The following is a 21,354-nucleotide window of genomic DNA, read 5'->3' on the forward strand; positions in this document are numbered from 1 at the left end:
CCTTTGTATTTTTTAAATTAGTCAAATATTAAGAAGAGTTTGATTTCTATCTAACTCAATATTATTTCACTGAAAACTGTTATAAACACGGGGAAATAAAGTACACCCTGTTTGAGGTCAAGGCTTTGTGGATTAGGATGATCTGGTCTTTATCAGCTCCTAATATCATTTACATATAATCTAAAGTGTACAAAACGTACATCAGAGTCCAGTTTTTAAGAAAAGCAACACAACAATGGAAGCCTACATAAACCCTTTCAGATTTGGTAAAATTCAACAGAGAAAGTAGCAACAAGTGTGACCAGCACCTCTCATTAGACTTTAGGACCTGTAAAAGGTCAAATTATTACCTTATAATGTCTTTAAAGAGAATGCGCTTTTCCCATGTTTCCCTCATCACCTATCAAATTAAAAATACATATACTTTAGCAAGATTAATGAAGGAGGCCCCCGAAACACCAACAAAAAGAAACCATGTATTCATCCGTCATCTAACACGCTTATCCTTCCAGGGTTGGGAAGGGTGCTGGTGCCCATCTCCAGCAGTCACAAAAAGAAACCATCCAGTGAAAGCTTATCTTTTCCACTCTGAGGACACTGATACTAGGTGTCAATGTACTTGGAATCAACTGTGTGACTGTTGCGGATGGAAAATGGCCTCCAAGCCAGAACTTGCAGAATGGCGACACACATGGGTATCAGACAGACCAAGTAGAACATAACACTGTGGAGACTTTCCAGAGCTCTAGAAACAAGGAGATACAAAACAGCCATAGGTTACTTTCATTTGCAGCTGGTCCTCCCTTCAACCTAGTTCACCAGCAAACTCTTAAAAAAAAAAACGTTTCAAAAACATTTGTTTTCTATAATAATAGTACATTAATATTGTGCCATTTCTTGTATACACCTTATCTATATTTAGCACCCAAAGTAAATTATTATATTACCAGCGACTTTAGAGCTGAAAGAAGTAGGACACAATCTGTAGATGATCAACTGTGATAGATGATAAAACTATGAGAAGAAGTGGAGCAGTGCTTGGTTCAGTTGCCAGAATGTATTTCGTTCCACAAATTTCACCTTTTAAAGCATATTGATCAACTGTGGGAGTTGAACAATATGCTTAAAATAACAGTTTGTAATCATTAAAACACAAGAAAACACAGTAGCAATTACATTTAAAAACAGTTTAGAAAATATACTCAATTAAGAAGGAAATAAACTTAGAAATGATTTAATAAATTCAATTTTAAAACTTCTTAATTGTCACAAGGGCGATGGTTTACTTGCGAATGTGTGTTTTTGGGTTAACAGTTAAGGGGTTAAACTCAGTATTTTTGATTTTTTTCAAACATAATTAATAATTGAGTATTTTGTGACATATTTTCTATTTTTTTGGAACTGTCCGTCAGAAGTTGATTTTACTTTTAAGATGATCAACTAGTTTTCATTCTAAACAATTTACGTTTCAAAACAAAAATTAATGGCAGAGTAATTATTCACAAAAGAATTCAATTCTGTGCTTTTACTGCATACTAAACGTTTTTACTGTTTATAAAATAAATAATCGTCAGTGCAATGAACTGTCTACCTTTGATTCGACTCCTGTCCCACATCTTTCAGCTTCTCATATCCAAACTGGTTCATGATATTAAGGACTATCATGGGAGCCAGAGACTGAGCTGGTTTGGTGAACAGAGCATTTGTTCCAAACACCATGGAGGAGAGAGGGGAGCTAAAATAAACACAAAAAACAACACCAGTTATAATAACTGTCCACCTTTATTGGAACCCAGTGAAAAGCTTTTCTAAATAAATGGTTGTTATGGAAACTGAGTGAGCTAAAGATACCACTCTTCACTGAAGTGGGCTGTGGAGACATTTATTTACATGAGGATCTTTTCACATTCTCTTCACTAATCGTGGTGGAAGATAAATATCAGTTGTAAAAAAAGTATCAGTATACAAGAATATTTGTCACATTTCAATTTTCTTTTTAAACTGAGAGTTTGATTGGAAATTTGGATTTTAAGTGTAAATGGCAAATGGACTGGACATATTATTATACTACTTCTTAAAATTTTCATTTGCAAAAAATGAGATCATACTTTGCATAATTTTTCTACCACTTCTTCTTCCACTTGGTCTTTTACATTGAGAAAAACAAACTACAGTGAATTTGGTTTTGATACCAGGCATATGAAAAGTTAAGTCATGCAATTTTCTGAAATTTTCCAAAGGAAGCCACATGAAAATGGTTGGGAACATTTGTTGTCAAAAAAGGATACCTGTTGAGGTATTTCCAAGAAAGCTGGGAAATACTGTTAACCAAATGTTCACACATGCCTTAGAATAAATGCAGTACTTGTGTGTTTTCTTACCTGCGTTTGTATTTCTGCAAATCCGTGTCAATAATGTCCGCCAACGGCAAGCCAAAGAGACTGAAGGCTGCTTGTATTATAACCCTGCATAAATGAATCACACCACAAAATAAGCTTATATACAAAGGACAGTCTACAGTGCAATCAAAGCTAGAGCTTCTTACATATTAATAGTGAGGAAAAAGGCCAAGAAGTAGTAACGTTGAGGACCAAGAATAAACATGAGGACTGCCATCCCACCCTCCAAGACAAATGTGAAGAGGATGATCTTGTAGTAGCCAAGACTTTGCAGAAGACTCTGACTACTCAAAACCAAAAGCTACAGAGGGAACAAGAGGTTAAAATCATAAATATATATTTTTTTAAATTTGCAGAAATTTGACAGATGGACATAAAAAAACACATAAGAATTTGTTTTAACCAATAAAACTTGAGTATTTAGGTTCTAATTGATCCTTTTATGCAAAACCTTGAAGCGTCTTAGAAAATTTACCTGTGGTAAGATGAATCCTGCTCCATACATGAAACTCTTGGCTAGCGACGGAAGCGCATCTACGGGAATCAGGTGCTCCATGAATATCATGGTGAAGTTATTAAAGAAAGCCAAAATGAACACCTGGAAGAAGTTCATGACCACAAACAGCTGGAAGTCCCTGTTGGTGAGAATCTGCCATGTCAGCGACTTCAACATGGAGAGGGAGCACACCGTTTTACTTGCCCCCTTGTCGGCACACTCTTGATCAACTAACTCATATACTTTACTATCAAAGCGGCTTTTACTGTAAATCCCAGTGTACATCATGCAGATGCAGCTAATTATAGCAATGAGCACCGTGAATGCCTGGAAAGCTTTGAAGTTTTCCATGTTTGTCGACACCATGCCACAGAAAAGAACGCTGGAGGACCCAATGAGGGAAGCCAGCTGAGGAAAAGACAAGACGAGGCATGAGTAGGATGTAGTGTTTAAACTTTAAAGAGTTTAGGGAAGAAACAGTTGGCTTACCTGGTTGTATTTTATAAGTCTTAAACGATTATGGTGGTGGCTTGAAATCTCTGCAAATAAGGCACACTGTGCGAGCAGCACGAAAGTCAACAGCGCGTCAAAGGCACACAGCGCCACTGTCAGGTGTAGGCCACTCAACCAGTCACCACTAGAGTAGGTGCTCCATGGGAACCAGGCAATGAGAAAGGACAGCGAGTAGAGAGGAGCGCCATAAAGGATGGAGAGACGTCGCTGAGAGCAGCAAGGCACCCTGGAGTTATCTTGCAGGTAACCAAACAGAGGGTCATTGACAGCATTCCACACCATGTACACCACCTGTGGGCACATATTATTTTAAACAGGTAAGGCCAGATTTATTCAGGTCATCAGGTTAATTTTTCCAAGAACACGTTTAACAAACAATGCTTTGAGACCATTTCCAAGTCTTATATAACATAATACACTCAAAATGCAATAACGGCATTTAGTGAATTTGAACTGGTTGAACTGAGAAGTTTCAGGTAAAACATATTTACAGACAAAAGTGTTTTTATTATACATGCAAAACATACATATTATTATTATTATTATTATTATTATTAGTAGTAGTACAGTCTGTGTTTATAGAAAGATCATTGCAGCTCTAAATAAGGGCTAGTGTTTACAAACATGTAGCATTTCCTTGTTAATCTATTATGTAGAATTCTAATAAAATATAGAAGTTATGTAATTTCTGCAAGCAACCTAGTTAAAATGATAAAAACCTCTGGAAATGGCCACAGCAGACAATAAGACATTTGTAGTAAATTCTAAATTAGATGATAATGTTTGGAAAAAGTATCTAATTAATAGAATAGTTGATTGTAAAAGATTACTTGTGTAAATAACCGGTTTAAGAAAGAGCAGAGTATATAATACAATCTATAACAGGACTTTTAGGTGCGCAAAAACAGGAAGCAGTTTTTGCAAACACGAGTACGTTTAAGTACGTTTAAACAGATGAATACTTTTACATACTCACTTGTGATTGGTGGAAAGCTGACTCAGATATATTGTACTTGTTCAAAAAGAGTTTGACATAGTAGAAGCTAAAAATATTGTTGATCATGGATGACCCCAGTGTAGTCATGGCATATGCAAAAGCAGCATGGTTGATCCCACAGTTTATCCATTGTCGGGCCATCATGCTGGATATTCCTCGAAGGCACCCAGCGGAAACTGAGGTCTCTCCTATGTATCATGAACGAAGAAATGCTACACGTCATGTATTGCAAAAAAGCATTCTCAAATTGTGAAGTTAGTTGATCTTATGGAGGAAAACACGCCCAGAGTAGTTTTGGTTGTTTTCTTTTTTTTTTCGTGCGTCTGTTCCCGTCAACACCACTACTGCAAGCCTGTTTGACAACAAAAAAAATCTTCACAAACTGCATGATATCCGCGATCCTGTCTAACTCGATTTCTGACTGGACTTCGGTCATGATAAACAAACAGTTGATTGGCTGCAGAAACGAATAGCACGCAGAGCTCTGTGATTGGATGATAGACAGGCCAATCCCGTAACACTGAAGACGCAGCTTGTCCGCCATAATGGGAGTGGCCCGTTCCCGTGGAAATCATGGCCTTTTTCAATAAATGTAGGATATTAATGAAAAATGTAATTATTTTCAGTAACTCACTTAAGAACGTGAAAAACATTATACATATAAATTACACGCGTGGAGTTGTTGTTTTGGTCCTCCATACTTTTTAAGCTATTATTTCTTTCAATTCAGTCGTTTAGTATGCTTCTATGTTGTTTTCAAAATCAAGAGCCTCCTCTACTCAGATGGCACACTGAAATTTATTGAACATAACTGTATATATGATCCATAATGCTCTTAAGTATACCTTAATCTACCTCTGACATTAAGTCATAAACAATGCAGTTGATCTACTTAATAATTGGTTACCATAAATTACTATTTATACATTAACAATTTATGTACGTTCTTACTTCCGCTTCATTCCAGATATTTTTGCAAAAAATAAAAGCAAAAGTCCACAGTGTTACACATTTCTATAAAAAACTGGTTGTTGCTATTATGTAAATAAATCTAACAAAACTTAATAGAAGACCCCTCAATGTCAGTGATAAAAATATTGTTTGTGCAGACCATGAATTGTTTATTATTTGCCCTTTACAATATGGCGGCGACGTTGACGGTTTTTCATTTCTATCCGCTAGTTGGCGCCCTCTAATGCCTCTCAAGGAAGGCAGGAAGTTGCGAAAACAAAAACTGTTTTTACATTTTAGACAGTTTGACATTATTGTGGGCTACATGGACTAATTGAGAATACAATTTAAATGAGGCGAAATAAGATAAGAGGAACTTTAAAATGTTTCTTATAAAATAATTGCACATTTTTTGTTGTCTCTCTTCTGCCTCCTTCTGGATGCCGGGTGTGTGTAAAGGATTTTGCCACGTTGCCGTGGACAACAGAAGTTAAAACCTCTCTCTCAGACTCGTAGAGGATGTAGTCAGTCTACAGCCGGTGGAGGACACAGGACGACTCTGAGCTCTCAGGCTAACAGTTTTGAGTTCCCGCTTTCTGAGAGGAGGAGATTCTTCAGGCTGAAAGATGCTGACAGACATGATTGTGGAGGAAGAGTTTGAGAAGAAGGGGGATTCCTGGTACAACCAGCAGGACCTTGAGGACGGTAAGGACGCGCCCTAAAACCCACGTCTGATTGAGACTATGCTACAAGTGTTGTTTACGATAACCAGTGGAGAACATCAGCACAAGCTTTTATAGTATAAACTAAACTGTTATTGATCACAAAAGAAAGTATCATTGTCTTCCTACATAAGAAAAATTATAACATATGTTTCCATGTGGAGAATAATGGACTCTTGTGATCATGTGTTTGAAGCTTGATAATTAGATGGGAAGGCTCAGGATTTCCTCAGGCTGTCACAACCTGTGTTCGTTGTTTTCTAAGAAATAAATCTTGAATGGAAGACGGAAATGAAATAAATAACTAGGGTACATATGATGCATTTCTATGCATTTATTGACGCCATCGTAAATATTTTCCGAACTTTTTTCACATATAAAACGTGTATATTTGACATTCAAATAAACAATAAACCGACCTAAAGTTTTTTGGGGGGTAGTGCATTAACCCGGTGGAAAGTGTGTGCATACTTAAAACTAATGTTTTTTACTAAATTTCAACACTCAGTTTTACTTGGAATTCAGTTAAAATAAATGTATTCTTTATGTAGCACCAATTTAGAACAAATGTCATATTAACAGTCAGTATGCAACTATTTTATTTTACTATGTCTTCCAAATCTACTAAATTGTTGCATGGAGGTTGTTTTTTTTTCTTAAATAATGTACAGCGGTTGTGTTTATGCAAATTGTAATCAGAAATTAGTCAGAGATTGTAGCCAGACTTGTACGTTTTCTTCAGAGATCAATAATTGTGTTTCTCAACCTTACTCCTTTGGACAACATAGAAGATCGTAATCGCATGTGAAACATAAACAACACTAGTTGGAAAGTCCTGCAGCTCCTTCAATGTCGCTGACCAGTTTCTGTATCATCTTTTCTTCAGTTTTTAAGAAGAATCTAGTTTTTGGAAGCTTAGAGTTGCCCATATTTTCACCAGTGACTGATTATAGCTTCCACTGTGCTATGATGTAATATTGTGGATTTTCTCCTGATACCTTTGCACAATAAAGTCCTTCTGGTCTAGTCTGCTAACTATGGACTTAGTTATTGGATGCAAATGAGAAAATTCCCTGAAATTCTTACTAGAACAACTTAGTTAATCAGATTCAATATAATTAATGGCAGGGCTAGTCCTAATCCTAGTTATGTGTCTGTTCCCTTATGCAGCAAGGTGATTGCAGCTTTTTTATTTTTGAATTGTCCTCTTATAGATTTTTTTTTTACCTGAACTGACAATAAACATAGCATTTGTGCAGTATGTGTACACTTTTTACAGCCTCTGGGTCTTATAATGATGATTGTTGTAATAATAGTAAAAATAACTTACTGAATATTTTAAAATGAGAATAGTACCAGATCAACAACAAAGCCTGCTCTATCTGTTCAGCAACATGTATCAGTACATTATTATTATTATTATTATTATTATTATTATTATAAACATATCTTAAAATGTTTATGTTCATGCTGTTTCAGGAGTGGAGCTACTCCTGGAGGCTGAATGAATCTTGTTGGGTTCAGAGTTTAGAGAGAGGAATTAGTAAGGAGTCACTGAGATGTTCATAACTAATTTAGTACTGAACCGTCCACCTGCTGGCGTCAGGGCAGAACTCGAGATCATGTAGAGATGACAAGTTTAAGTTGAACATTTCAGACCATAGTAGTTGTTTGGAATAGGTCTTTAATTTCATAAAAATATTTGTGATTCTAATGATGAAAACTGCAAAAAATTAGATTGACTATGATTAGCCCTTGATTTTAAGAGACTTCTTATCCCTTCACAATTATACAATGTGTCGTATAACCATGGGAATTAAAGGCTGAAGATATGCTGGTATGTCTGTGTTAGACCTGCTTCAGTGCAGATCTGCAGGAAACACTGACAGCTAACAAGGTCCAGATCTGGTGGGAATGAAGCAGACAAAGGGAGTCACAGGACGTTCCAAGCAGTATTCCACGAGTGCAGAATATTTATAGTGTACAATAAGTTATGTGTTTGTGTGTGTGTGTGTGTTCCTTGTATAAACCTATACTGGTCAATTTCCATTGTAAAGGATGTGGTTGGGAATTTGCTTCTGCTTTGTTTAGATCTCCATCTGGCAGCAGAGCTGGGCAAGACTCTCCTGGACAGGAACCATGACCTGGAGCAGGCCCTGCAGCAGATGTATTCCACCAACCAGGAGCAGCTGCAGGAGATCGAGGTCAGGAATGTTTGGGGAAAGGAAAACAACAGCTGCTTTGACCCTCCAGTTGTGATCAAATTCGTACTAGTGAGCATGATGCAATTTGCAGCAACGGGATCGAGAGGAGTCTGCATCAACAGAAAAGCTGAAAAACAGGGTCAAGTAAAATCTAATCCTGTCTGACCTAATGAACCATTTGGCAAAATCTTAGTTGACCTAATTATGTATAAAAGTCTTTGTAGATCGCTTGCCACCTCTTTGCATCCATTGATATGCAGTATTTCAATTTATCTAATTTACTGGATATAACAGTTAGTAAAGTCAGACAGTTTTCTGGCTGAATAGCATTATTTTTGCAAAAAGGCCAAAACTAGGTTTTATATTTCACTGCCAAGACGTCTCAGCATGTCCACACAGCACTGCGCTGTACAAGCTGGAGAACACGCCACTCAGTGGGTCAGCAATTGTAAGAGTCTTAATGTGTTTACGGCATCGAGAGGGCTGCCGTCTGAGGATTTATTGAAGTTGATATGCTAATCCCAATACTTCTCTGTGACCCTCGTACTAATGTGTCTGGCACTAGAAGTACCAGAGACCTGTGAGAACACGTGAGTTGGGGCTCTGTGGAGCAAGAGCGTGTTTCTGTTTGACTAAAACCAGTTCTGCAGCACGTGATGTTTGCTTAGAGACAGATGTCCAGGCTGATGTTGGTGTCAGTTTCACAAACTATGATTATCAGATCTGGAGAGCAAGCGTGAATTTATTTCCCGTTTAAAGTTAATCTAGGAAACGACTTAAAATATGTGTAATTTGAGAAAAATACAAACCGCCTTTTTGTGTTACTCTCCCATTGTGTTTTTTTCACCTCCCTGGTGAATCTGTTTTATTCAGCTTTATTGTAATAAATTGGATTGATCTTGATTCTATTATTTATTTAAAGCATAAAATAAATTTGAATTAATCTCCTGTATATTTTGCTGTTGTACTCTGTATTTAAAAGACAAACATTCCCATATTAAACCAAATAATGGAAACTTTAGGTTGTTTTATTTTTCTTTCTTTAATTGGAGTAAAAATGGAGATGGTGCTGGAATGTTTTAAAATATGCATCTAAACATTTACCTGCTGTTTGATTAATAGAATATCAGCAAGAGTTGGATTTTTCATTTCTTTTTTCTTGTGCATCAGTACCTGACCAAACAGGTGGAGCTGCTGCGTCAGATGAACGATCAACACGCCAAACTGTACGAGCAGCTGGACATGGCCGCCAGGGACGTGGAGGAAAGCAACCACAGGCTGGTGCAGGACAACCGCCTGGCCCAAACCAAGATCAACAGGTTGCCTAACCAACCAATCAGCAAAACTTAACGTTATTTTTTTTCATTATCTATCCTTACGGTTAATTTTTCTCTCTTGCACCAGTTTAACGGATATGATCGAAGCCCTTCAGACCCTCATAGAGGACCTGCAGTCTCAGATGGACGAGCTAAAGGCGGCTCAAGCGGAGCGAAACAAGAGAGAGCTGGCAGAGCAGCGGCGTGGTTTCAGTGCACAGAGTGTGTCCTGTCTCAAGGAGCTGTATGACCTCCAGCGGGACAGGTAATACTCAAGAGAGGACTTCATTACAGCCTACCCTGCTGCAGGTGGAGCCTCAAGTTGTGACAGAGGAACTCTTCTCAAAGAGGAAGATGTGTGGTAGACTGAAAAATTGCTGTGTCATAGAAGCTTTGTTTATAGGTTTATTGGTGTTGTGTAAAATACAGAGACATCCATCAGCTGAGGCGTCTTTCTATACCCAACTGTGTCTATAAGAGCGTAATATAACTGCAACATGGTGCTAAGGCCTATTCTGTGATCCGCAATACTCTCAGCCTTTGAATGCTGAATTGACATCTGCAGGTCACCCAGAGCAGAGCTGTTACCTCAGAGCTAATCTGCAGGACAGGAAAGTTAATCCTTGCCTATTGTCAGCACTGTGTAAATACATTCAGACATACAGCTGCTACTTTAGGAAACCACTAAGCGTGCACTGCAAAAGGTACCGTTTCCATACTTTGCTCTTGGGACTTGTAACAGACCATCTGATGTCAAATAATTTTAGTTTTCAAGTGTTTTCAAGTCGATAACCTCCTGAATATAAAGTCACAATGTCCCGTTACCTAGCAACCCGAGCCGAGCCCAGTCCATCACCTTTCAACCCAAGCAGAGCTCCAGCACATTTGGTCAGCTGGTTGTAGCACTGTATGCTCTGTACAATGGCTGCTGGAAAAGACAAGTGTTTTGTTGTTGACTTGCCAACCAGAAAGCACTAACCACAGAAATGTTGAGTTGGAGGGGCGTGGCCAGCTGCAGCTTATTTGGCAAGACAAGAGGCCCCATTTTGAAAGGAGTTCAAAATAGCTGAGCAAACTAAAATATTGTTATCTAAGAATTATTATGTGCAAAATGTGTAATGAACATGTTTTCTATAAACCATAGACTTCTCCTAACCTGTTCAAAGAAGCATAAGAGGTCACCTATAGAACACAGATCATATTCTCTTCACCTAAAGTAAACTTAAGAAAAGTAAATGTTTTAATATTAATGACTCTACATAAAGACCTCATTTGTCACTGTAAACATGCAATAAACAAACATTTCTGTTGCAGGTATCTGACTCAGAGTGATGGACTGTGGTCTCCTCAGAGCTTCCTGTGTGACAGAGACAGATGTCCGGACCCGGAGGAGGAGAACCAAGCTCTGCAGCGTTCCATCCAAACCCTCCAGAGGCAGATCGCCACCGAGCAGAGCCGAAGGGAGGCCGTGGAGCGAGAAATCGAGTTCACATCCAGGGAGAACAGAGGCCTGGAGGAGCGGCTGGCCCAGCTGGAGGGCTGCTGGACCCGGCAGGCCGAGCTGGAGGAGGAAGTGGAGCAGCTGCGGCTTCTGTGGCGAGCCAACAGGTTAGAGCTGCTATGTTTCTGTTCAGCCACGGTGAATGTGTACTGATGTAGAACCGGAGTTTGCTGCAATTACAGCTTCACCTAGCTACCAGTTTTGCACATTTAGAGATTGGATTTGTTGCCTGTTCTGCTTTGCAAAATACCCCCGATCTGGGCTTTAACTAGACCCTTTTAACGTATAAATATTCTTTGATTCAAACCATAAAGTTTCAACATCTCTTTCTTGTGAGACTTTGGGTTTTTCATCCTGTTTTTCCAGGATTGTCCTTTGCCTAGAGTTGTCCACCTTCTAATGAGCTCAGCAGTTTTCTTGTCTCTGCTAATGAAAAGCAGCTCCACAGCATGACACTTCCCCCGCCATGCTTTACATTAGGGATAAAAGTCACTCACAGCAATTTTGCACGTAAGCCAAAGTTTATTGTGTACCTTCTGGAGCTAATTGTTTGCACCAGATTTTATTTAGGACTGTCAGAGTAAAGGGTTTTGAACACAGTTGTATGCCGCACTTTTTAGATTCTGATTTGTAAAAAAAAATATTAAATCCTACTGCTTTTCTGTCTTTGTACTTAAGTTGGTCTATGTTGTAAAATTTCAATGAAATACAGAACAGTTGTAGGTCAAGTTTGTTTATTTTGTTTTTCACATTTCAGCAGCAAAGCAGTCCAAAGTGATTCACACCATGAAAGCAAAATACAGTAACCAATTATGAAACAAGTCATAAACAATACATTCTGTCAAATGCCGTCGTCAGTGTTCATCCTGTTGTAACAGGACCAAATATTAAGAAGTTAACTCTATATCAAGGAACTGTAAATTCATCTTGTTTGATTATGTTTCCGTTTCTTTCTGCTCCCAGCAGTGTGAGAAGACCGAGCCAGCTGCTGTTGCCCGAAACTGTGTTTTTTGCCTCCGACGAGAGACAGAGCGAGGCAGACGAGACGTCGGAGAAGGAAGAGGAGCAGACGAGGCGAAGCCGACAGAGGTGTCACAGCGACAGCATTTTAAAGGCCACGAACGCGGACGAGCTCCGTCGCGGTCACGACCAGCTGTGCATCAGGCGGGCGGAAGCAGTGAAACAGCGAGGCATCTCTCTGCTCAATGAGGTGGATGCACAGTACAGTGCCCTCCAGGTGGGAGAAGCAGACACGGTGTGAATCCCCCAAGTTATATACAGCATCAGGCAGGACTCTTGCAGAGTTATTATGAATGTGTTGGTGTTTTCCAGGTAAAATATGAGGAGCTGCTGCAGCGCTACCATAATCTAACAGACGGACTGAGCCACCAAGCTATCCAGACCTCCAGCGGTTTCTTTGCAACCGCCTGGGTGCGCCGCCGCCTCTCCAGCTCGGCTGCAACATCCGATCTGAAGGCTCTTCCTGAGGACGGCCACCAGCCCGAGTACAAGGTTCTGTTCAAGGAGATCTTCACCCGCATCGAAAAGACTAAAGAGGACCTCAGCAATAACAGGCACCCAGCACGCGACAATGATTCTGCAGAATGAACTTCATGCTTTCATCTTCCCTGGATTTGCTTTGATTTCTGTTCAGGAGATGCACTGAGGCTGCTTTTCTGTAAAGCTTTACAGAGGGTGCACAAGCTACATGTTTTACACTTTTGTTGGTTGCACAGTTTGTTTTATTCTGTCCTGATGGGGGGGGAAAAAATGGTTGGTTAAAAAAAAATTAATCCAATGGTTATGTTTTATAGAAAACTGAAAACAATTATAGAAGAATTTGGTATATAAAGAAATTATGTTGGTGGAGAAATTTAAAACTGCATTTCAGTGCAACAGTCCAGAAGTGTTATTGTTTTCTGCTGTATTTATGTAATATGGACTCACTTGATCTTTTTTGGAGTTTGGAGGAGAAATGTATGCGTGTTGCTACAGCTTATAGATGCATTGTGTAAGCAGATCTGTTGCATAAGGATGGAAAAGTGCAGAAACGTAATCGGAGGTTTCTAAAAGTTGAAATACTGGCTGGGTTTTACGAAAGTTGATGATGGTTTGGTTTCTAAACCTTTGTTGGGGCGATAATATAAAGTATTTAGGGCGAGCTCTGTTTTTTTTTTGTGTTTTTTGTTCATTTCATATCAGCAGCAACATTTTTTGCTCAACTACAAGATGCAAAAACTTTGCACAACTTCTGTTTATTTATTACCAAATGTATTTTCTTTGTATGCAACTAATTAGATGAGTCTAATCAGCTGATTAGAAGTTAAACTTGGCGTAGCAGCACTGTGTTGTAAATGTATGTTATTTAAAAAAAATATAAGCTGATGTTCTAATCTTTAAGACGATTCTAACAAAAAATAGATGAATTATAAATGTTCACAATCTCAGCTGTTGAAAAACTGAAATCAGAACACTTATGTCACATGGTTCATGTTTTTGCCCTCTTGTTACGTGTTTTGTTCAAAATTAAAACTATTTGGCATGTAGCAACATGAGTATTTGGGTTTTTGTGTTTTGGGGTCATAGTCTGAGTACTCCTTCCTGCATGTATTCCTGCCAGGTAATCATGAGAGGAAAGCAGCGGAAATTAAGTCCTTTTGGTCTGCATGAGCTGTCGTGCCACAAGACCTTTACTTGGCCAACAAACAAAATGCGTCATTTGACCTGTTTTGAGGATGAAGTGTTTCCATAAAAGTGATTTCAACAACCTACCCTACTTTTTATCAGCCTCCAAATCCACTAAACCTTGGAACAAGAGGATTGCATACCAAGCTCACAGAGGCAGACAGGTCTTTGCAAAAGCTGAGCATGTAGGCTCAGATCACAAAACAATCAGCATGGATAAAGTCACAACAAAAGAGCAGACATCAGATAGAGTGTGTTGTGGCTTTAAATTTGTGCAAGATTACGTTTTGTTTCATGTACAACGTGTACTGTGGTTTTCTTAGATGGCAAGTGATACAAAAACTGTTTCTATTAATCGTTTCTCAATTTTTTTTAATAATGAAACAAATTTCAATAAGGCACAGCTAACATGAGGAAATACAAAAAAGCAGATTTCATACAATGATTTTATTTATGAAGGAGGAAAGGCAGTTACTGGTTGTGCCACCCTTAGCAGTAACTGAGGTGGTATGCTTTGACAATATACCAGAGTATCAATCTCAAGTTTAAATTCAGGCTTGGACTAGGCCAGTCAAAAGCCTTAATTAGGAGGAATACCGCTTGATTACTTTGGGATATTGGGAATTATGAAGGTGTTTGAAAAATATGAGGTTTTGTGGAACTTTTGCCCAGTCTCATTCTTTTTGAGTCAAAAAAGCTGACGTTAAGTAAGGCAAGTGAAGTGAAGTGAAGCTGTAGCTGTTTATTTTGGTTCTTTTATGGCCGAGGTCCCAAAGCCTTAAAAATGTCTGCATAACCCTTTCCAGACAAATAAAGGACTGTTTCTGCTTCATGTGGTTGATTTCTTGATTTTTCAGGCAGACCTGGGTGTGGGTTGTCAAACAACTAAAAATGTGCTTAATGACTGTTAATTAATGATTAAAAGAGGGAGCATATGCCAGTATCTGGTTAGTGTTTCTAAAGAAGAAAATTTATGCAATTGGACCTGTCTATTAATGTGAAAACTATAGATTTTTTTAGATCTGCTTGGTAGTCATTTAATATATTTTTTCACCCGCTTTCGATTACAAAAAGAAAAATAAGCTATTACTGTAATCCTTCAGCCTTTTCACAATTGAAACCAAAAATAAGTTATTGTTTAGTGTATGTGTTTATTGTTCAGTACTGATTTCTGACGAGAAAATCAGTTAATTTTGCTAACTTTAGCAACCAAGTTGCCAAAATATTTTAAGTAGTAAATTAAACTATATGTCAAAGTAGTTATTTGAAATATCTGGGGGGGTTTCAGATTAAATCGTTTGTTTTGATGTAGAACTGTTTTGAATTAAACTGTAGAGCTCTAATTATCCCTTTAGCTTAGCAAGGATGGGTGACAGAAAGTAACTACTATTTCTACATTATTATGCCACCCTACGCTGAATTAACCACATTTCTGCACGCCTGATGATATATTTGTGACTCCATCTCAGCGCAGATTCCTCACATTCCTCATCCTTGAATTTCCTGGAACTCAGTTCCTTATGAACAAAAAGAGCCTGTGTACACCGCCAACAAAGGAAGTAAAGCTTACATCCATTTTAATTAAACCGCATTATGTAAGTCAAAAATGAAAATCTTATTGCACTGCACTCCAGTTTTTTACTGTCAGTTATCTAAGAAAGATTTCCGCGATCGTGCAGTCACGGTAGCGTGGCCGAGTGGTCTAAGGCGCTGGATTTAGGCTCCAGTCATTTCGATGGCGTGGGTTCGAATCCCACCGCTGCCAAGAAGCTCTTTTTTTCATTAATATCCGTTTTCCTTGAAAAGTGTTTATATTATAACTAATACATTGATGTCTATTAAGCATGTTAAGCATAAAAGCTCTGCTGACTTCGATAAATTCCTCATATTAACGGCTATATGTGCTATTAAAATGATTAGAAGTGCATCGGCGCTCTCTGGTGGGTATATTAAGAATAGCAGTAGAAATTTTAAGGAACTCTGAGTCTATGAATATTTCTTTTATGCTTTTAAATATAATGTTTAAACAACTTTGGCTGTGTATATAACAGACGATTTGAAAAGACTCACTGTTTTGGTAATTTTTTTCTTTATTGTTTTAATTTAAAGTCTTATGTAAACCCTGTTTGAAATAAAAACGCCAATCTCTGTCATTTATCATGCTGTTAACTCCAATTCAAAATACATTTTTAAATTAATTATTTTAATTTGATTTCGATTGTTTTTTTTATTCTCTATTGGTGAAACCGTTTCAGAATTTGACATTTTATGCTAATATTTTATATATATTTTTTAATCTAATCCAATTTGCTTGCATTTTTTCCTACTTTTGATTCAATTGTATGCATGTTTGTGCTTTTTCATGTCTTATTTTATATCTAGCTTTCAGTAGGTTTCTTTGTTGTCATAGTTTTAATTTATGTTGGTAATTAGCATAATTACTAATTTGCAAAGTTTGCGTTAAAAGATTATGATTGTGTTAAAAATAAATAAATAAATATGCATTTAGGGGAAAAATACCTTTTGTATTATTTTTTTACAAAATTAAGAAGAAAGAGGGGAAAAGATGGAGATATTTTATTCACAAGATATAGAATTTAAAAAGATAGAATTACAGAATGTTCACAGCTATTTTCTGTATAGTGAGAACTGAATTTCGAAAGGATAATCAGGAAAGAATTGGGAAATAAAATATATGTTTCATGACAAAAAGGGTGTCTTTTGGAGGTGTAGCACAAAATGCATGCAAGCCCAAGAGTTAAGATTATTTTTCTTTAAATAGAAATCAATTATTTCAATGATAAATCTTTTCATTACTTTTATTAATAACAGAAAATGTTTGATTTTAACATCCATTAAACATTTCATTCATTATAATTATTATTTTATTTCTAAAAGTGTACAAAATAACAACCTCTGTAGTAAATAGCAGTCACTAAAGAATGTTATTATACAAACTGGAAGCATGCTTCAATAAATGACGATTAATCACATAGACCAAAAATTAAATAAGCTGTTAAATTCATAAATATAAATGTCCTTTAACACTTTCAAGCTTACATAATTTTAAAAGAAAAGGAAATTTGTCTAAACCTACATTCAACAAATGAAGTCTTATTTGAAGAGGAGAAAAAGAAAAAGGGACTCTTGATGAATTGAACTCTGCACAAGTGAGAGAAGAGTTCAAATTTGTTGCAACAATTAGTTTTGAGAGCCTCTCCATCCGACATTGCAACGACTATTTAACTCTAACTGAGGATGCCGTAGATTATGAGTAGCACCAGGCCGAGTCCCATCAGCAGCAGCAGGACGCCTCTTTCAGCCAGCTGCCTGACAGAGGGCAGGGATAACGAAATCGGGGTGTCACGACTTTGTCGGATCTTGAGGTAATGCTCCACGGAGTCTGCCAGGCTGTACAGCTGTGGGCAGTAACCCAGTTCTTGACGGGCCTTGTCGATTTTGAAGGTGTGGCTCACTGTGATGTTTCGGACCTGCGAGAGAAGATGGAACCCTCAGAAAATCATTTCAAGAAGCTCCCGAAGCATTTGCAGGTAAAAGTCATCTCATTCTAATTTCTAACTCTGATAACCTGATCTGATTCTGAAGTAATCCCACAGAGCTATGCTGCCACTATCATGTGATGTGTGTGAAGTCCAGACAGAGAAGGGGAGTTTTTCTAGTTTTGCATCTTCATAACTGGCTTTTTTTTTTTCCATTCTCAAAAGCTCACACCTTTTACAGGATGTCAGCATAAAGTTTTTACTGTATGACTCATGCACAGTTTATCCATATGATCTTGTAAAAGACACAGAACAGCCAGGGAGTAAAAGACTACGGAGTCTGGATCATCCGGTTGGACCTGAAGATAGCCGTGGCTTTTCTCCTCCTGTTGTCATTCCTTTGCGATGTCTTCAGGATAATGACAGTGTGTTTGTTTAACGCAGACTTACTAAAAGTACCTTGATTTGGCATGTGAAATTTCTTCATGGGATTAAATTACACACACAAAAAGAAATAAAAATATAAAAACCCACATGGCACCATGGCAACGGCCACTCCACTGATGTCACTTCCTGTTATCAGCATGTCAAAACTTCCTTCTTTGACCCTAGCACTTTATGTTTTATTCACGGGGGCAACCATCGATCTGAGTGGCCTGCAGTCGCTGTCTGACAGAACGAGCGCCAGGTAAAGTCTGTGCCGCCTCAGTTTTGGTTTCGGTTTCATGACACATTTATGAAGACCCGATGGGCCAGCAACCAAGACTCCTCAATGAAGGCCTCCAGACGATCATTCAGCCTTACAGCAGCCACAGGAGGACTCGCTACTAGTACTTAGTGATTTTAGACAAAAGTGCTGCATGGTTTAAAAAAATAATCCACTCAGTCAACTGGTTGCATCTCAGACTAGATTAAATAGACAATGACACAAAACATGTTATTTCTAAATTCCACAGTTCAGATTTATGACACAATAAAATCTCTCAAAAATAAATGTGTGGAACAGTTTTTAAAATGTCTTAAAATTATGATGGTAAAAATAAGGAAAAGGAAATTCAGTGCTCTACCAAAATATTCACAGCCCATCTAGAGACTGAATGCTTTGAACATTCTTCATGCAACATGTCTCAAACTCAGGCAGATTTGAAGAAAGGCATGTGTAACACTGTCAAATTAATTTAGGTCTGGACTTTGACTGGACCATTTTATCACATGAACAAACTTTTATCCAAACCATCCAACTGTTTTTCTTGTATGTTTTACAGCGTTCAAAAGTTTTTGTTTTTTTTGTCAGCTCTCACCAACTTCCTGTCTTTCTGAGGGAAAGTCGTCACTCAGCATGATGCTGCCACCACCATGCCTCAATGCAAAGATGATATTTTCATCAGGACCTATAATGTTAGGGTTTTTTTAAAAACTCATTTTGAAGGCTGTTAGCCAAACTTCATTTAGAGATAAGAGTAAAGATGCACAGCAAGATTTCAGATTTTTATGTATCCCTCCCTTGTCCCATCAAATTAAATTATAGAAAAAAATCAATAGAAATTTTGTAATGTGGCAAAAATATGAAACAGTTGGAGATATGAATACTGTTTTTCTGAGAGAGAAGACAACCATAAATCTGACCATAAAAGAAACCTTTTATTCTTTCCTGCATGCTGTGGCATCAGCGTTAGATCAGGTTTTGGCATCTACAATTGTTCTTACTCTTCATTCTGGATGATTAATGTCTGAAAACTAAGAGATAGATAAATTAAATAGGTTTTCATCTCGCCTTACAAGCATTTCTGCAGTTGTCATGATAATATTTAGGTAGGAATGTTATTTCCTCAAGCATTACAACAAACAGGAAATGTTTCTTACGTTGGAGGAAAGAAATCACAACCAGGCAGAAACTGGCCGAGTTGGTAGCTTGTAGAATGTGATCTGTGTACAGGAGTCTCAGCATTTTATTTAAATGACTGTGACGGCTACTTCTGAGACAATTTTTTTTTTTCTGCTAGCATTTTTTTGTTCTTAGGGCTAGAGGAACAGCCTTTACTTCTCTCTGACTTCTCCTAAGTCAAATAGAAACCCTAGAAAAGCAGAAAAAAATAGACAGAAGTGGGCTTACCTCACTCCTGGTAAAAAGCAGAGGCACTTCGATCACCGGACTCAGAATCACATGTAAATACTCCACCAGAATAGCTTGAAAAGAGGACAGTCATAGAGTCAGAGGTAAATCTTCGCATTCGAATGAAAATGTCTTATAAAAAAAAAAAGAAGAGGAGCGATGAGCTACCTGCTGAATAGACAAGAGAGACTGGGAGGGTTATTGATGGTCTGCTGTAGCCCAATTTTTCAAACTGCAAAGATTTTTTTTTAAAAATCACCTTAGACTAAATTGTCAAATAAATTGCATTTTGTGTGTTATCACAAGTCCTTGTAGGTTCACTCGCAATAATGCATAAAGTTAACCCACAGCTTTTGACTCACCAAAGGTGTCAGCCACTCAAACAGATTGACTGAAAGGCCATCGTTAATAAAATATACCTGCCCGCTCTGCAAAATGGCAGAAACATTTTTAAAAGGACACATAAGTAACTCCAACTGAGGCAGAGATGAAAGTGTGTGTGGAAGCGTGTCTTTACTACTCACAGCGATGCAGCCTTTCTTCTTTGTGAGAGCCTCAGCTGCAAGCTTGTGGGCCAGGACCAGATTATCTATGTGGACCCAGTTCATCCTGGCTGCTGGGTCTCCAAACCTGAAGCTGAACAGGCGCCGCTCTACGTTCATCTGACACAAAAGAACAAGAAGTAGGCAGCTTTCATCAGATACATGTGACATAGTAACATGTTATAAAATGTGTCTACCAGTGTTTAATTCAAATCAATTTGATTTTTAAAAGTGAGACAAAATTAAGAACATAGATCTATAGTGGATGTAATTTAGGTATGTCAGAAAAAAACCTCACTATTTACAGGCTTGTGTTTTCTATTAAAACGCTCATTCAGTTGGTTAATTAGAAGTTGATTAGAATGCAAATAGTTTGCTGAAATGTCTTTGTAGCTGTCAAACCAAAATAATTTCTATGTTCATCGAAAGGTACCTAAAGAAAACCAAACTGTACAACAACTTTATTGGCTAAGTGCTGCCAGATTTAACGCTGCATAGCACAAATTCTTTGCCAAGGTTGCTACAATTGTACATCACTTGCAGAAAACTAAAAGTTATGATCTCGGCCAAATGCCAAATCCCTTACTACACCCAAACCTCCAACGACCGCTGCCATGCAGGAGGGGGAAAAACGAGAAGAAAAGGCATCGTAACTGGATGCCTGGAGAGCTCCATCAATAATGTAAACTCTTCTAACAGGAGTGTGCGCTGCCAGGGCGGCCCCTCAGACATGGCCGTTTCCTCACCATCACTCTGTGAAGATGTCTCCTTTCTCCAGGTCCATAGATGCCACATGGCCGCAGGACGCAGGTCTCCAGTTTCCCTCCACCTTTAGAAATAAGAGCAGGAATGAATTTGCAAGTTTTTTTGGGTGGGTGGAGGGAGGATCAAACTAAACAAAACTCATGCCTCCGATGTCAGAAAATATGTCAACAAAGACTTGGTTTCAATCATTTGACTGCTCTGCAATGATGGATTGTCGAGACTCATGCAAATAACACAAAACAAACAAACAAACAAAAAAAAACAACAGCATTCTGCAGTGCTTAGGGCTGAGGCAGGTTTTTATGCAAGGTATCATTCTGAAAGTCAAATAAGCGTAACATGTACAAGAACAACAACGTAGCATGAAAGCATAAGAGCAGAGCAGCTACAGTGAGGTAAGAATGTAAATGTGCTTTGTTACATCCCCCTGCTGCTGAGGTGACTTAACGCCAGTGGAAAAAACGTCCTCTGATAGCAGATACACGCACATTAAGCTGCAGTATATAACGTGACACCTGCATGCTTTATGCTTAATTAAATGTATGGGAAAATGATCAGTCATAGTGAGTTGGATTACACTGAGGAATGTTTTTTATTTTTTATATAAGGATTACACATTCCTCAGTGTAATCCAACTCACTATGACTGAT

General features: G+C 38.0%; 3 protein-coding genes and 1 non-coding gene across 5 annotated transcripts in view; 2 read left to right on the plus strand and 2 right to left on the minus strand.

The window, feature by feature from the left end:
* Positions 1-201: 201 nt before the first annotated feature.
* Positions 202-4,826, minus strand: mfsd13al (major facilitator superfamily domain containing 13a-like). The gene is made up of 7 exons (XM_007557318.2): positions 4,385-4,826; positions 3,385-3,699; positions 2,875-3,303; positions 2,546-2,700; positions 2,382-2,465; positions 1,592-1,735; positions 202-745 (listed from the first exon to the last, which is right to left on the minus strand). The coding sequence occupies exons 1-7, from the start codon at positions 4,547-4,549 to the stop codon at positions 604-606; spliced, it is 1,434 nt and encodes a 477-aa protein (XP_007557380.1). The 5' UTR covers positions 4,550-4,826; the 3' UTR covers positions 202-603.
* An 887-nt stretch (positions 4,827-5,713) lies between these two features.
* cdr2a (cerebellar degeneration-related protein 2a) lies at positions 5,714-13,646 on the plus strand. Of its 2 annotated transcripts, none has more exons than XM_007557320.2 (7): positions 5,714-6,061; positions 8,170-8,282; positions 9,453-9,601; positions 9,687-9,863; positions 10,913-11,206; positions 12,066-12,336; positions 12,432-13,646. In XM_007557320.2, exons 1-7 carry the CDS (start codon positions 5,983-5,985, stop codon positions 12,705-12,707), a joined length of 1,359 nt encoding a protein of 452 aa, XP_007557382.1. In that variant the 5' UTR covers positions 5,714-5,982; the 3' UTR covers positions 12,708-13,646. The 2 variants fall into 2 exon arrangements, with proteins under 2 accessions (XP_007557382.1, XP_007557381.1); XM_007557319.2 differs by having other exon boundaries at positions 5,721-6,061; positions 12,063-12,336.
* A 1,821-nt stretch (positions 13,647-15,467) lies between these two features.
* trnal-uag (transfer RNA leucine (anticodon UAG)) lies at positions 15,468-15,549 on the plus strand. The gene has a single exon. It is a non-coding gene; the product is annotated as a tRNA-Leu (tRNA).
* A 797-nt stretch (positions 15,550-16,346) lies between these two features.
* Positions 16,347-21,354, minus strand: part of sdr42e2 (short chain dehydrogenase/reductase family 42E, member 2) — a 10,284-nt gene continuing 5,276 nt past the window's right edge. The window contains exons 7-12 of the mRNA XM_007557321.2: positions 20,686-20,768; positions 19,922-20,059; positions 19,760-19,825; positions 19,566-19,629; positions 19,398-19,471; positions 16,347-17,275 (exon numbers count right to left, since the gene is read on the minus strand). Coding sequence (XP_007557383.1) covers positions 17,033-17,275; positions 19,398-19,471; positions 19,566-19,629; positions 19,760-19,825; positions 19,922-20,059; positions 20,686-20,768 — 668 coding nt within the window. The 3' untranslated portion in view covers positions 16,347-17,032. The remainder of the gene's footprint in view (positions 17,276-19,397; positions 19,472-19,565; positions 19,630-19,759; positions 19,826-19,921; positions 20,060-20,685; positions 20,769-21,354) is intronic.

This window comes from Poecilia formosa, unplaced genomic scaffold, assembly GCF_000485575.1.
Source record: "Poecilia formosa unplaced genomic scaffold, Poecilia_formosa-5.1.2 Scaffold88, whole genome shotgun sequence".
Lineage (NCBI taxonomy): Eukaryota > Metazoa > Chordata > Actinopteri > Cyprinodontiformes > Poeciliidae > Poecilia > Poecilia formosa.